The sequence below is a fragment of the Loxodonta africana genome, chromosome 12, assembly GCF_030014295.1.
Source record: "Loxodonta africana isolate mLoxAfr1 chromosome 12, mLoxAfr1.hap2, whole genome shotgun sequence".
In the NCBI taxonomy this organism is placed as follows: Eukaryota; Metazoa; Chordata; class Mammalia; order Proboscidea; family Elephantidae; genus Loxodonta; species Loxodonta africana.
Window position 1 is genome coordinate 65,693,199 of NC_087353.1, and position 16,380 is coordinate 65,709,578.

Consider the following 16,380-nt stretch of genomic DNA (forward strand, 5'->3'; position numbering starts at 1 on the left):
TGAGTATGAGCCCTGCTTTCCAACCTGCTGGTCTTGGGTTTGACAGATTGTGGGTTTGACAGCCCCTGCGGCTACATGAATTAAGAGAAGCCTCTATCCTGATCCACTGAGTTGAGACGTTCCATCCTCTATAATTGCATGAGTTGTTTCCTTGATATAAATCTCTCTCTATATATTTTTTTTCTATTTTTCTATATATATTTATACATTTTACTGGTTATGCTTCTCTAGAGAACCCAGCCTAAGACACATAGCCTAACCAAGTTAACACACAACATTAATCATCACCCCCCTCCTCCTTCTTGTACCCCTCAAAACACCTCCATGTTGTGTCCATAACAAATGCTTGCTGGTTGTGTGTGGGAGAGGGGAAGCACAGATTCTTGTCTAGAAATTATGCCTGCAGGTCCTCACGCACAGGTAGATGCTCAAAAAAATTTGCTGAGTGCTAAATGAACGCAATATCTATTCAGAACCACCACATAAACTGGGGTGGGGGAGGTGGTGAATCAGAGAGACACAAACTTGGTTTCACAATCAAAGATTAAATACACCTCTTCTGCCTTGAGAAGAGAAAAACTAGATGGTACCAGGCTACCGCTATCAGACGTTCTGATCAGGAGCACAATAGACCAGTCCTGAGAAAAAGGAAGAAAAATGTGGAACAGAACTTCAAATTCTTAAAGCATTCAGACTTACCCAACCTATTGAGGCTGAAGGAGCCCGCAACACTATGGTCCTGAGTTGCTCTTCAAACCTTGAATTGAAGCTATCCCCTTACTTAAATCTATCTTTAAGTAACAGTTTAGCCCAAAGAGTAAAGATTGTCCCCCTTGAGAATTGAATAAAAAAAAAAAAAATCTATATAAGACCAAAGGGTCAACAGCTATTTTTTTTTATAATTAATTTTTATCGTGCTTTAAGTGAAAGTTTACAAATCAGGTCAGTCTCTCATACAAAAGTTTACATACACCTTGCTATACACTCCTAATTGCTCTCCCTCTGAGATAGCACACTTCTTCCATCCACTCTTTCTCCTTGTGTCCATTTGGGTAGCTTCTGGCCCCCTCTGCCCTCTCATCTCCTCTCCAGACAGGAGATGCCAACATAGTCTCATGTGTCTACTTGATCCAAGAAGCTCGTTCTTTACCAGTATCATTTTCCATCCCATATTCCAGTCCAATCCCTGTCTGAAAAGTTGGCTTTGGGAATGGTTCCTGTCCTGGGCTAACAGAAGGTCTGGGGACCATGACCTCCAGGGTCCTTCTAGGCCCAGTCTGACCATTAAGTCTGGTCTTTTTATGAGAATTTGGGGTCTGCATGCCAATGCTCTCCTGCTCCCTCAGGGGTTCTCTGTTGTGTTCCCTGCCAGGGCAGTCATCGGTTGTAGCCGGGCACCATCTAGTTCTTCTGGTCTCAGGATGATGTAGTCTCTGGTTCATGTGGCCCTTTCTGTCTCTTAGGCTCGTAATCGCCTTGTGTCTTTGATGTTCTTCATTCTCCTTTGATCCAGGTGGGTTGAGACCAATTGATGCATCTTAGATGGCCGCTTGCTAGCATTTAAGACCCCAGACGCCACTCTCCAAAGTGGGATGCAGAATGTTTTCCTAATAGATTTTATTATCAATGTCACTGATCATTATATGTAGAAACTGGGGAATGGGAGTGGGTTTTGCTGTATTTTCACCAAAAATAAAATTAAATGTTTTTAAAAAAAAAAAAGATCAACAAAGATTCTATAGAAGAATCCTGATCCAAAAAAAATACAGAACAGAATTTCAATTTCTCATGGACTCCACACTTTCTGGAGGAGAGGGGGCTGGATGAACCCCTGAAACTATTGCCCTGGATGATCTTTAAACCTTAAACCAAAAATATCTCCTGAAGCCTTCTTAAAACCAAACAATAGCTTAACTTAACTAGTAAAAAATGTCTGCCTTGAGCATTATGATCTTTTAAGAACTATCTGTATGTGACCAAATTGACAAGAGTGACTCAAGAGATTAGATAGGAACTTTAGCAGGCACTGAATTTATGTTAATTGAGGAGGAAAAATTCAGAAAAGGAGGGTAAGAATGGCTGCACAACTTGAAGAACGTAATCTATGTCATGAATTGCACATGTAGAAATTGGTGTAAGGTTTACTGTGTATATTCTCAACATTAAAATTAAAAAAAAAAGTCAAATACTCATCCTTACACTGTCTTTAAGCAAAGTATTTGGGGGACACACCCCATCTGGAGGAAGGGAGAATGAAGAAAACCAAAGACACAAGGGAAAGATTAGTCCAAAGGACTAATGGACCACAACTCCCATGGCCTCCACCAGACTGAGTTCAGCACAACTAGTTGGTGCTCAGCTACCACCACCTACTGCTCTCATAGGGATCACAATAGAGGGTCCCAGACAGAGTTGGAGGAAAATATAGAATAAAATTCTAACTCACAAAAAAACACCAGTCAGAGACTGAAGAAACCCTGAGAGTATGGCCCCTGGACACCCTTTTAACTAAGTACTGAAGTCACTCCCGAGGTTCACCCTTCAGCCAAAGATTAGACAGATCCATAAAACAAAATGAGGCTAACTGGGCACAGCAGCCTAGGGACAAGGATGAGAAGGCAGGAGGGGACAGGAAAGCTGGTAATGGGGAACCCAAAGTTGAGAAGGAGAGGCGTTGACATGTTGTGGCAACCAATGTCACAAAACAATATGTGTATTAATTGTTTAATGAAAAACTAATTTGCTCTGTAAACAGACAAAAATGGGGGGACAAAGTTAAAATTCTCATGGCTTTGTGAGGCATTGGGAGGTTTCTAATGAGCTGTACTCTCCAGGGGTCACTCATTTTCCTTCGAGCAAGAAAAAACCCAGGTGAGGCTGTGGGCCCCTTGAAGACATTTATTGACATCCACTGAGTCACTCAGCATCTTTTCCCTGAGGCCCAGGGTCCAACTATTCTGATCACATGCCTTAAAGCATTAACAGAGATGCCTCCTGCACCAGCCTGGCTCCGTGGAGCTAGGCAAGCTGGGAGGGGCCAACAGTCAGAGAGGCTGGGTTTTCAGGGCCAGGTGGAAGCCCAGAGGTTACCTATCCTCCTCCCCACCCCCACACCAGTCCCACCCCACCCCAACTCACCCCGACCCGGGCTTATCGGCAAAGGCCACAGCTTACAGAGTGGAAGGGACTCACCCAGCACCAGACAGCTGGCAGAGCAGAGACAAGACAGGATGCCAGCATCAGGCTTCCTCCCAGGCTGTGTCCTAGCCCCACCCAACAATCCCCCCCACCTTGTTATACTTGTTAGCGGCAGGTGGTCTTTCCGGGCCTGGTGGGTTGGAGCCTCACTCGGTCCGCAGCTGGGGGTGGAATTATCTCCTAGCTCTGCTCCATTTTCTCCTCACCTGGAGCTCCAGCGCCCACCCTTACCTGTTTCTGGCTCCATTCCCTACCACAGAGGGCTTCAAGTACTGTCTTTATTGGAGTTTCCTAGCTCACCCCCACCACCCCTCTGTCAGTTTGTTGTACTGTAATGGCTTGTGTGTGGCTGTGATGCTGGAAGCTATACCACTGGTATTTCAAATACAAGCAGGGTCACCCATGCTGGACAGGTTTCAGCCGAGATTCCAGGCTCAGACTAGGAAGAAAGGCTGGGTGATCTACTTCCAAAAATAAACCAATGAAAACCTTTATGAAACAACAGAATATTGTCGATATAGTACTGGAAGACAAGCCCCCTAGGTTGTAAGGCACTTAAAATACACAATGGCTGCAACAGTGGATTTGAGCATATCAACGATTGTGAAGAGGGCACAGGACTGGGCAATGTCTCGTTCTGTTGTACATCATGAGTAAGAGCCACTCAACGCCAACTAACAACAACAGCGCGCCCACAAGCCTGCCCCTACCAGTCCAAGAGAGCCAGCCCCTAGTATATACTGGCATGTATAAATCATGTTCTGGCATATTCTGGCATGTTCTGTAGCCTTCTTCCAGATCTGCCAATTTTCCTAGCACAGAACATTAGAGCTGAAAGGATGAGCCAACCTCCTTTCAGAGAGGAGAAGTGCTTGGACATGGAAGGTTTAAATGACCTGCCCCAGCTACACAGCTGGTCACAGGTGGTTCACCTACAGTTCTCGACGGATTAACTGCTTTCAGTTCTTTTTTTTTTTTTTCCCCAAATTCAACAAGCATGTACTGTACACTTAATCTAGCCTGGCACTGTGCTAGTTGCAAAGATGGTGAAACTCAGTTCTTTTCCTCAAATTCTACCTCTCACCTTTTAAATATTACTTGAGTAATTCTATGTTATATTCTTATTACATTTGTTAATGGTTACTACCACATTTAAAATTCATTCCAAGCTACACTGCATTCACAATCACTCAGGCCCATTTCACCAACTGCCCCAGTAAATCCTACACGTTGACATTACAAAAAAAGAGGTGTCCACAATAGACGAACCCTGATAGAATGACAGAAAAATGTGAAAGAGAACCTCAAATTCCTTAAAAAGAAGAAAAAGGCCAAACCCATTGCCATTGAGCCAATTCCGACTCATAGCGACCCCATGTGACAGAGTAAAGCTGCCCTATAGGGTTTCCAAAACTGTAATCTTTCCATCTTTCTCCCTCTGAGCAGCTGATGGGTTTGAACAGCTGACCTCTTGGTTAGCAGCCAAGTGCTTAACCACTGCGCCACCAAGGCTCCTATACCCTGATTACAACTTTATTTAAAAAAAAAAAAAAGACTGGACTGGTTTGAGTCGGAAGGACTCCCCGAGACTATTGCCCTGACAGACTATGAGGAAGCATTTATACACAAGAAAAATCTTCTCATAACACAAGAAGCAATCATAAATGATGATGCTCTTACTTAGAGTCCCCAGGAGCAAGGAGCTCTCTCCAGTGTGCTGCTGTATTCCTGGCACAGGTTATACACCCAGTAAGCATTTGATGAATGAATAGAGGAAGTATGGATTCTATGACATGGTGATAGATAGAGCCTGTACACTAAAATCAGCCACAAGACTGAGGCATTCCCCCGTTCCCCTCAGGGCACACGCCAGAACCACGTGCTGACAAGGGCCACGTTATGACTTCCGTGAGCCCCTTCCTCCATAACAATATATTGAACAGTGGATTTTAGGAGTGCGTTGGTATACAGATGAACACAATTCAGGCTGGATTCATTATTATAACCCACTATTGGTATATTCAGAGGAGCCCTTGAGTGGCACGAACAATTAAGGCTTGACTACTAGCTGAAAGGTTGGTGGTTTGAACCTACCCAGAGGCACCTCGGAAGACAGGAGTGGAGATCTACTTCCAAAAGATCGTAGCGTTGAAAACCCTACGGAGGGCAGTTCCTTCTACTCTGACATACACAGGGTGGCCATGAGTCAGAACTCGACGGCAAACAACACTGCTATATTCGTTTTTTTTTTTTTTCCTCTGATTTAAAAAGAAAATTCAAATTAAAACATTTCCTTGGATTCCAGGCACTGTGCCTCCTATGCCTACTGGAGAAGTCGCAGTAAAGACACTTTCAGAGGACACCTTTCAGCCAAATAATAGATGGGGCTATAAGACAACGAAGCCCCAGTGGCGCAGTGGTTACAAGCTACGGATGCTACCCAAAAGGTCGGCAGTTCGAAACCACCAGGTGCTCCTCGGAAATTTCATGGGGCAGTTCTACTCTGTCCTATAGGGTCACTATGAGTAGGAGTCGACTCGACAGCAACGGATTTGTAAAATAAACAACACCCGTGAAGAATGTGCTCCTTAGAACAATCAACTATACAAGACCGAAAGGGCCACATTTACCCAAAATCAAAAATGAGAAAGCAGGGAGGGACAGGGAAACCAGGCTAATGCAAACAGGAACCCAGGGAGGAAACGGGAAAACTGTTGACATATTGTGGGTCAGTGTCACAGAACCAATGCCATAGAACAATTTTTATAAGAATTATTGATTGGAAAACTAATTTGCAAAGCACAATAAAATGTTAAAAAAGAAAAGTCTGTCCCATCCAGAATTACTACCCAGAGCCAGACTCATCCACACACTCACACACAGACTCCCACAGACACTCACACCCACTCACAGACACTAGGGAGACACCCAGGCCTGCACAGTTCACACACACACATATACACATACACAGATACAGTCACACACTCCTACATACTCAGACACACCCACACATACAGACTCCCACAGATACATTCACCCACACCCACTCACAGACACCTAGGGAGACACCAGACCCGCGTGCTTCTCTCTCTCTCTCACACACACACACAGCACAGACATCTAAACTACCCTCCACACACGTAGAACCACAGACACACACACCCACAATACACATGCACAGGCACGCTCACACATACCCAGCCCCTACATTCTCTTGCACACACACACTATCTAGGCTCCCCCTCTTACACACCTAACACTAAGGGACACCTAGACTCTGTTCCTACACAGATACACACACATACTCTGGTCACTGATAAAGACCTGAACCCATCTAAGAGTGAATGTAAATGAGGAAGCTAATTCGTTCAAAAAACAACAAAGCTGGGAACGTTAAACCGATACAACCACAAGGAAGGGCTCTCACTGAAAATGGGAGGGAACTCATCCTGTAATTACGTTAGCCAGTTTGCCGCTGGCCTTAGAGATCAGGGGAAGGCTGACGAAGCAGCAGGTACAGGTCCTTTCTGACCAGAGGAACCACTGGCCACCCTCTGAGGGTCAGGTATGAGCCATCAGAAGGACATGGCCCTGACTTACAGTCTCCTCACCAGGCACATAATGAGCACTGTTCCTACCACCTTAACTTTAGACACAAACAAGAAAGGCAAAATACAAAAGTGTTCTACTATCTTACTATCAGCTCCCTTGGCCTAGATCCCCTGAGGGCAAGCAACAGAAATATCTCCACAGGAAGTTTAAAGTGATAGTCAAGTTTGCCACTTCCCCTCTTTTCCCAAAATGTCTCTGCTGGGAATGGCAAAATCTGCTCAGAAAAGCCCAGGTCCAAGAAAGGGGTCCCCCCTCATGGGCAAATGCCCAGGGGAGAAGTGTTTTGCCCAGGTTCCCAGTAAGGTGCCCTCTTGGCAAACGCAAGGGCCGTCTTATTCACTGTGTGCAGGAACGTGGCCCACACCCTGCCAGAATCCACCTATTTACTGAAGCCAAGCCCCCTCCTGCTTATCAACAGCAAACTGGGAGACAAAGGGCTGGAGAAGAGGATTAACTTCCAAAGGCTGCCACTAACAGAAAATAGAAGAACCCCAGTGATTCCACCGGGATGGGGAGAAACAACCAATTAAATCACACAAAAATACCCAACAGCCCCCGGTTTCCCTGATGCAGCCTTCTGACTCATCTGGCATTGAACCCTAAGAGGTCATCTTCTAACCAGGAGAAAATGCCAGAATAACATGATAATTTTAGAGGATTATCTAGATACCAGGGGGCAGTGATGGCTCAGTGGTAGAATTCTCACCTTCCATGCAGGAGGCCCAGGTTTGATTCCCAGCTAATGCACCTCATGCAGTCACCAGTGGAGGCTTGAGTGTTGCTGTGGAGCTGAACAGATTTTTCAGCAGAGCTGCTAGACTAAGACGGACTAGGAAGAAAGGCCTAGCAATCTATTTCAAAAAACGAGCCAAAGAAAACCCTATGGAGCACAACGGTCTGATTCACAATCATGGGGATGGCACAGGATTGGGGAGTGTTTCCTTCTGCTGTGCATGGGGTTGCCATGAGTTGGAGGCAGTTAGACAACAGCTAACAACAATGATCTAAATATTACAATACACTCAGTTTCACTGTACTTTTCCCTCCTGGCTCGTATCAGTTTGTAAGGCTGGATTTTCTTATTTGAGGTTTTACTTCACCTCCACTAGTGCACCTCTACCAGAGAGGGGGCGGTGTCAAGCCTCTTCCACTGCTGGATCCCAAGCTGGGCATACAGTAGGTGCTCGATAAATATTTGATGAAACGATTGGCAGCGGAACACCCGAGGACTCTACAGTTCACAGTGCCTTCTTGGGGGTTCACCCAGAGGGACCCAAGAGAGCATAGCATCCCTTTCTCATTCGTCAGGCACAAACGGGAGGCCCAGAGAGACGGTGTACAAATCAGCCAAGGAGTGAAGCAGGCTGGTGTGAGGCTCAGGCCTTCTTGCTCTCAGTCCAGCTCTGTTGCCACCAGGCTCCCAGAAACAGCTCTCACTTCGGAAGATGGCAAAGCTGTCCTTGCCAGGGCAGCTCCCAACGGGTAGCCCCTGCTAGACATGGCTTTGCAATGAGGAAACATTTAAGTAGCTACAGTGCGGTTCCTCAAAGTTAAACATAAAATTAGCATATGACCCAGCAATTCCACTCCTAGGAATAGATGCAAAAGGATCGAAAACAGGTGCTCAAACAAAAAACCTGTACACAAATGTTTATAGCAGCACTGTTCACAACAGTCAAAAGGTGGAAAGGACCCAGATGTCCATCAACAGATGAATGGTTAAACAAATTGTGGTATATTCATACAGTCTTCAGCCAAAAAAAGGAATGAAACACTGATACATGCTACATGAACGAACCGCAAAAACATTATGCTAAGTCAAAGAAGCCAAACACAAAAAGTCACATATTGTGTGCTTCCATTGATATGAAATGCCCGGAAGAAGCAAATCCATAGAGACAGAAAGTGGATTGATTAGTGGTTGCCAGGGGCTGGGAGTTGGGAATGGGGGTGACTGCTAAAAGATACAGGTTTCCTTCTGGGGTGATGAAAGTGTTTTGAAACCAGACAGACATGTGGTTGTACAACAATGTGAATGTACTAAATGCTACTGAATCGTACACTTCAAGGCGGTTTATGTTATGTGAATTTTACCTCGGTTAAAAAGAAAAGAAGCCACTGGAAGTACTGGCAGGGCAATGCCGGATCCTTTGCTCATTCTTCCCAGGTAGGATCGTGTTTTGTACCCTGGTTGTTCAGTACCTTACATACAGCAGGGGCCAGCCAATCAATGATAAACAATGAAAACCACAGATACGCCAGACCAGAGTCTTCCATATTTTGCCCTGGACACTCACCTTGCCCTGTGACCAGCAAACACATACGCAACTATATAATCAACAGAGAAGTTGCACAAGCAATGCTTAGCTCTATCCCCTATGAGGAGTCCCTGGGTGGTGTGAATGGTGAAGCGCTCGGCGACTTGCTGAAAGGTCAGCAATTCAAACCCATCAAGTGGCGCCTTGAAAGAAAGGCCTGGTGATCTGCTTCCAAAAGGTCACAGCCATGAAAACCCTATGGAGCAGTTCTACTCGGCACATATGAGGTCGCCATGAGTTGGAACTAACATTACCTATGACTCACTGTGACAAGGACACAGCCATTAAATGGATTTTGCCCAGTTTGGAAAAGCATGCACAAGGTCACTTAACAGATACCACAGTACTTAGAGCTTTCAAAGTGCTTAAACACATGAAAATTTTCCTAATGTTGCAGAGAACAGTCACAAGATGGCTGGCTAAATGCATTAGATGGTATCCTTGTATCTGAACTGTTTCATTATTTTTAATCTTCCTGAGCCTCAGAATCTTGTTTCTTTAAAATTCTTAGATTTAAAAAAAAAAATCTGGTTTCTCTCTTTCATCACCCTGGCTGGATCTCCTTTCAATTCACTCATGTTCAGATGAAAAACAGACGACTCATTGTAAACAGTTGAGTAATAAAAGCAGCAGAAAACTTTAATAGGATCCAAAATGCAAATCAGGATTTTGGAAGTAAAATTCCAACGTCTAGATTTACTCCTTACAAAGATCTTGAGCCCAAAGAACCAGAGAAGTATTTTAACATCCCAAACACAAGGCACTCTCAAGGAAGAGAGAAAAATCAAGGCCAAATTGTGTGTGTGAGTGTGTGAAGCAACATTTATAAATAGTTCAGTACCCAACAGAAATGTTCTCAGTAGCAACGGGGACAACCGTTGTCCCAGAGAAAACATTTTCATGGGCAATGCTGTGGTCAGCAAAGAATCAGTCATGTGCTTCTAAAGTAGCTTAAATAGATGTGATAACAGAATACCTTTTGTTAGCAAAACACAAACCAACACTTATGTATAAGGCCACCTTAGCTAGACGGCCACAACAGCATGTAAGATATACAGCTACTTTGGTTTGAAATAGGTGAAGATTCTTCTTGGAGATACAAGTAGGTATAAAGCCCTTTCATAAATGAATGCGATTCAGTGTTTGTAACAGGCTATTCCAAAGTCCCCAACAACCAGTGGCAGAACAAAAGAGCCTTTTCCATTGGTAAAAAGATATGAATAAGCCTGTATACTATGAATAATAACATGGAATGGCCAACAAATGCTTCATACTCAAGCATCTGATATTGTTTTTTAAGATCCATATATTACATATTTCTGCAGTCCTTGAAATGTGGCTCTTGTTTTAAAGCCTTTGCATTGCATATGTAATTAACAGCAGCTTGGGACGGATTCTCATACCACCATCTGAGCAAAACTGCTAAATATGCATGACCTTGGGTTCTGTCAAATGAAAGAAAAACACACAACCAGGATTGGGTAAACAGCAATTTCTCAAGACCATAAATTATGGTTTAAATGACAACGAAAGCTGTACCCAAATAACATTATTTTCCCTGCACACCCCGAAATGAAGCCATATCATCAGGTAGGAAACAGGGAGATGGCATTCCAATTCCTGGCGAGTTACAATGCCCCCTTCTAGCATCTCACAACCACCCCAATCAATTCACAAAGGGTGTTTTGTTCAGAGAATGAATGAGGGCAGCTTTCTTCTGTGCATTTTATTAAAACTTGAAAGCTATGGCTTGCTGCCACCGAGGACGCTCATTGGGTTCCAATAACCCAATGTCCAAATCTGCCTCAGGAGCACTCCACCCAACTCAACATCGGACATCTTGACATTGCAGGATATTCAGCAGTCTCAAGTCTCTATCATGACAGATTTTCTACCGTTATGGAGCAAATAAAGGTTCTTTGTAGCACCAGCTGGAAACACAACACGAGATCTTTCTTCACACCATGAGAATTGATAAATAGTTCACCAAGTGAACCAAAGACTTTATTTTTTAAAAGCAGAAAAAAAACCAAAGTACTGTGTGGGTATCCACAGTCATTGCAAAAATAATTACGGAAATTTCCAAAACATCGAGTGAATAAGCTGAATCGATTATGGCTACATTTTTCAACCAATATACAGATTTTGTTCTAAGGCCTAGGTTTGACTTCTACTAATATTATTCATGTGCATTCCCTATGACAATTTACTATTGGAAGGGGGACTCTTGGAAGTCTAGCCCAGCTTTGTCTTGATTTCAAAGATGACACAGCAGCTTGCCTAGAACCTGGCTTGCTGCTTGAGTCCTAGAAATCATGTCTTCTAATGCAATATAATAAACTGTATTTCTGTATAATAAAATCAAATTTTAGATTCCTCTGAAACAGGCCAGGTCACCGAGCCCTTCAGCACCACAGTATCTGGACCAAGATCAATGGTGCTTCCCATCTTCCCAAGCACACCACCAGGAAGCCAAAAGGGCCCCCACTTTGAGAGTTCATGATAGACGTTTTTAAGAACCACACTAAACCCAATTAAGGGCAGTGGATGAAATGGCTCACTTCTTTTTCTGTTTTAAAAAATATAAAAAAGTGAGAGTGCACTAGCAAATGTGAAAATGATACCAGCCATATGGCCAGAGAAAATGGTTCCATAAATCCCTCCTTTCAAAATCCTGTTCAGAAGTGTTTAAGACAAAAGGAGGTCATAAAAACTGTCGGTACAAACAATTCCTGCATAAGAAAAAAGCCCTTCACGGAACGTGGTGCTGGGTGTCTGGTACAGAGAGCCAGGAAAGGCAGACCGATGGTAAGATCCAGCCCTGTTCTCCAAACACGCATTCATGACCTCACGGCTGTGTGTCTGGTGGTGTTAATAGCCCCCCCTTGTACTTAAACAAGAATTAAAAAATTAACGTGAATTTATGTGCTAATGAAAAGTCAATTAATATAATCAGAGACAAGCCCTTGAAGTCTGTAAGGCAAGATTTGTGTCACCAGGGGTAGGGCGGGGTGGGTAAGATGGTAGGCACTCAAGGCTGGTTCTACCCCATTCCAGCCAGAACAGTCTGAAAAAGGGAACCTGTGGCTTCTCAGCTTGAGACCACCACCAGAATGGCCCACGGAGGCAGGGAAAGGAGCCAGCCCATGGCAGATCGCCAGAAGATATTCCGACAGGGCAACCACCCCAGTTAGACGGGATGAGTTGGGGTCACAGGTGGGCAGGAGACCCTTGAACCCACTCTTGCAGTGAATGTCTTTGAATATCTTGTGCACATCTCCAAGCAGCAATGTCCAGGGTTTGGAGGTTTGTGACTTTTGATGATGGACCCCTGGGGAGAGAAGACCACCGCGGCAGAACCTCCACCAGGGTGGGGCTGGGTCAAAGTCAGAAAGGACTTCTTGCAGCCCACAGCTGCCTCCACGTCTGGCCAAGGCCTACAAACGCTTGTAGGTGCCCAGGACAGCTTTGCAGTTTGGGCAGTAGTGGTCCACGTCCTGCAGAGCATCCACGCAGAAGGGGATGAAGCAGCAGCCCGCCACGCACCTGGGGGGACAGAACAGCCGTACACCGGCCACATTAGTGACTGAGGTGCAGTGAGTGGTAGCCCCAAAACAGATGTCCATGTCCTAACCCCTGGAATCAGGGAGTGTGACCTTATTCGGAAAAAGGGTCCTTGCAGAAGTCATTAACTTAAGGATCTCGAGATGAAATCATCTCAGATTTAGAGTGGATTTTAAATCCAACAACCAAAACCAAAACCAAACCGGTTGCCGTCAAGTCGATTCTGACTCATAGCAACTCCATGTGTGACAGCAGAACTGAGCTCCATAGGGTTTTCTTGGCTGTAATCTTGGAGCAGACTGCCAGGCCTTTCTTCCCTGGCACCACTGAATGGGTTCAAACTGCCAACCTTTAGGTTGGTAGTCGAGCACAAACCATGAATGCTACCCAGGGATCTTTTTAAATCCATTGACAGGCATCCTTAAAAGAGAACAGAGAGACTTGAGACACACAAACAAAGGAGACTGTAGAGGGAGTAGGGCCACGTGAAGATGGAGGCAGAGACTGGAAGGATGCAGCCACAAGCCAAAAAACACCTGGAGCCACCAGGAGCTGGAAGAGGCAAGCAAGGATCCTCACCTGGAGCCTTCAAAGGGGGCATGGCCCTGCTGACACCTTGCTTTTGGACTCCTGGCCTCCCGAACTGTGAGAGAATACCTTTCTGTTGTTTAAGCCACCCAGTTTGTGGTCATTTGTTAAAGCAGCCTCAGGAGACTAATACTCAGCCAATGCCAAGGATACCTCCACAGAAGGCCAGCCCTAGGTGTTTTTTCAAACCTTGGGTCATTTGGGTATCTTTCAAAGTCTTAGATCAGATGTTGGCAAAGATTTTTTTTGTAAAGAGCCAGATAGTAAATATTTTAGGCTTTATGGGCCATGCAGTCTCTGCTGGGACTACTCAGCTCTGCCCTTGTAGCCTGAAAGCAGCCACAGACAACCCATAAACAAATAAGTGTGGCTACACTGGAATAAAACATAAAACAGGCAGTGGGCCAGCTTTGGCCCAGGGGTCATAGTTTGCTAACTCCTGTCTGACGCTGTAATTTTCTTTTTCATATGGAGAGGCTTCTTCTTAAAACAACAACCAAATAAAGTTTCCCAGATAATGCTTCTCTTAACCTACATAATCAGTCACCAGCAAAGAGAGGCAGGATCTTCAAACAGCCTTACAATTGGTGTTTGCCAAAAATGTAGTTAAAAAACAAAACAAAACAAAAAACCTAACGTTTTACAGAAAGATAGTAACTCACATAAAACGGGATCTGAAACTATTCTGATGAGGAAGTATCTTGTGAAAGAAATAACCTCTAATTGCCTACTTTTATCAGAAGTTCAATAAGGGGCAGTGAGTCCATTTAGAGACAACCCTTACCTACAGCTTACCTGTGAAGCTTACCTGTGCAGGCACGACTCTAAGCAGTACCGCACACACATTCGCTCATTTTATCTTCAACAATCCCTGAGCCAGGCATTATTATTATCCTCAGTTTATAGATGAGGACACAGAAGCACAAAGAGGTGAAGTCACTTGCCCAGGGCCACACAGCTAGTGAGAGGCAGAATTTGAACCTACTCTACAACGTTTATGGAAAAAAAGGAAGGAAGGACAATTTCAAAAGTCCAATCAGCTGAAGCCAACACTCAATATAGTTTCCATTCTGCCTTTCCTTGATTAAAAAAAAAAAATTTTTCCATGCTTTTTTTTATCCAGAGAATCTTTCAACAACCATTAAAAATAGTACAATCATATAATTCCCCTCTACGTTCTTATATTGGAAAATAAGAAAGTGAAATTGGCCACCAGATAGCGAGTAGTTGTTTGTAAAAAAAACATGTATTATAAAACAGCTTTGAAAATTCAAAGTGGCATTCAAGACCAAGTGGGAAAGTTTCCTTCGCATTTACTAGATCACAAACGAGGCTCTGATCTTTCCTTGATTTCTGAGATAAAAATTAGCTTTAACACCAAAGTCGATGAACTTCCATTTAGCATTTTCTGCCTGGGGAATGAAAACAAGAACTGGAGTTCTGTGAGTGGGACAGGGGCTTTGATGCCAAGAAACTTCTGTTTAGTCTCTTTTCTTCCCCACTTAATGCGTGACCTTAAGGCTGTTAATTAATCTCTCTGGGGCTTTGAGCTTCTCTTTGAAATTAGAAAGAGAAATATTATTCCTTCTTGACTGAACTCACAAGCAGACGATAGGGAGGAACAGGCCAGTTGTACAAGCACTTCTGGAAGGAAATACACCAACACTGTTTCTTTCAAGGAAGAAAAGGGAGCCCCCCCAAAAGGAGCCCTGGTGCCGCAGTGGTTAAGCACCCGGCTGCTAACCGAAAGGTAGGCGGCTTGAGCCCACCACACTCTCTGCAGGAGAAAGATACTGCAATCTGCTTCCGTAAAGATTACAGCCTTGGAAACCCTATGGTGCCGTTCTACTCTGCCCCACAGGGTCGCTATGAGTCGGAATCGACTGGACAGCAGCAGGTTTGGTAGTGTGGTACCCCCCGCCCCATACACACCGATGGTTCCCTGAGTAGCTAATACATCCAAGAATAAAAAGAGGCTACTTTTACCTGCTTAGGGAAAAAGAAAAAATTCAATTGTCTTTTCTCAAATTTCTCTCCTAGAACAGAAACTATTATCTCTTTGAACATAATACCCTTGGTGCAGACATAAATATTTATACAATCCACCAGCAAAGGCAACAGGAAAAATACTTGAGGTCATAAAAGGATAAGAGGTTTTGAAGAGATTACTATAAAGTATTTTAACGTACAGATTGTTTAAAGCTTCTCTCAGGCCCAAGCAAACATCATTATTTAAGTCATGAAAATCTAGAAGGAAAAGAAATCCCTGAGGGTATCGCCCTACACAGACACGGGCGGCTGTGATGCTTGTCCCTACACGCTGTGAGTGTTAATTTAGCAGAAAAGCAGAAGAAATGCCAGAACAGCAACTCCCAGGTGCTAATATGCTCAAGTGCAGTGACTCTCAAGTGGGGACAAGTGTGTCCCCCAGGGGGTAGTTGGCAACGTCTGGAGACATTTTTGATTGTCACAACTGGGAGGAGGGGGATGCTACTGGCATCTGGTGGGTAGAGGCCAGGGATGCTCATCGATACCCTGTAATGCACGGGGCAGCCCCCATGACACAGCATTATCCAGAGCATTTCCTGCAAGAAAGGGCCTGGTGGTACAGTGGTTAAAGTGCTCAGCTGCTAACTGAACAGTCGGTGGTTCAAACTCACCAGCCGCTCCATGGGAGAAAACTGAGGCAGTCTGCATCCATAAAGATTTACAGCCTTGGAAACCCTATGGGGCAGTTCTACTCTGTCCTAGAGGGTTGCTATGAGTCAGAATCTATTTGAGGGCAACAGGTGTTTTTTTTTCTGTTTCTTCCAAGAGGGAGAGGACAGGGGCGCCCAGGAAGCCAGTGTGGGCCGAGGACTCACCCCAGCAGGCACAGGCTCCCGCAGGAGAGCCAGGTGAGGGCGCCGGCGCTGTAGCTCAGCCGCGTCACGATCATCTTGTTGCAGGAGGGACAGCACATCTGGACCGGCCGATCGAAGAACGAGATCGGCTGCTGCACATATACAGTCTGCACGGCAACTGGTGGGATGGGGAGGGACACACATGGCTGCTTAGCAAACAAGGGAAGCAACATCCAGCAAAAGACAACCAGAGATGG

General features: G+C 44.7%; 1 protein-coding gene across 1 annotated transcript in view; it reads right to left on the reverse strand.

The window, feature by feature from the left end:
- Window positions 1-9,741: 9,741 nt before the first annotated feature.
- The window catches only part of LITAF (lipopolysaccharide induced TNF factor), a 35,924-nt gene continuing 29,285 nt past the window's right edge, over window positions 9,742-16,380 (reverse strand). The window contains exons 3-4 of the mRNA XM_064295592.1: window positions 16,145-16,301; window positions 9,742-12,674 (exon numbers count right to left, since the gene is read on the reverse strand). Coding sequence (XP_064151662.1) covers window positions 12,566-12,674; window positions 16,145-16,301 — 266 coding nt within the window. The 3' untranslated portion in view covers window positions 9,742-12,565. The remainder of the gene's footprint in view (window positions 12,675-16,144; window positions 16,302-16,380) is intronic.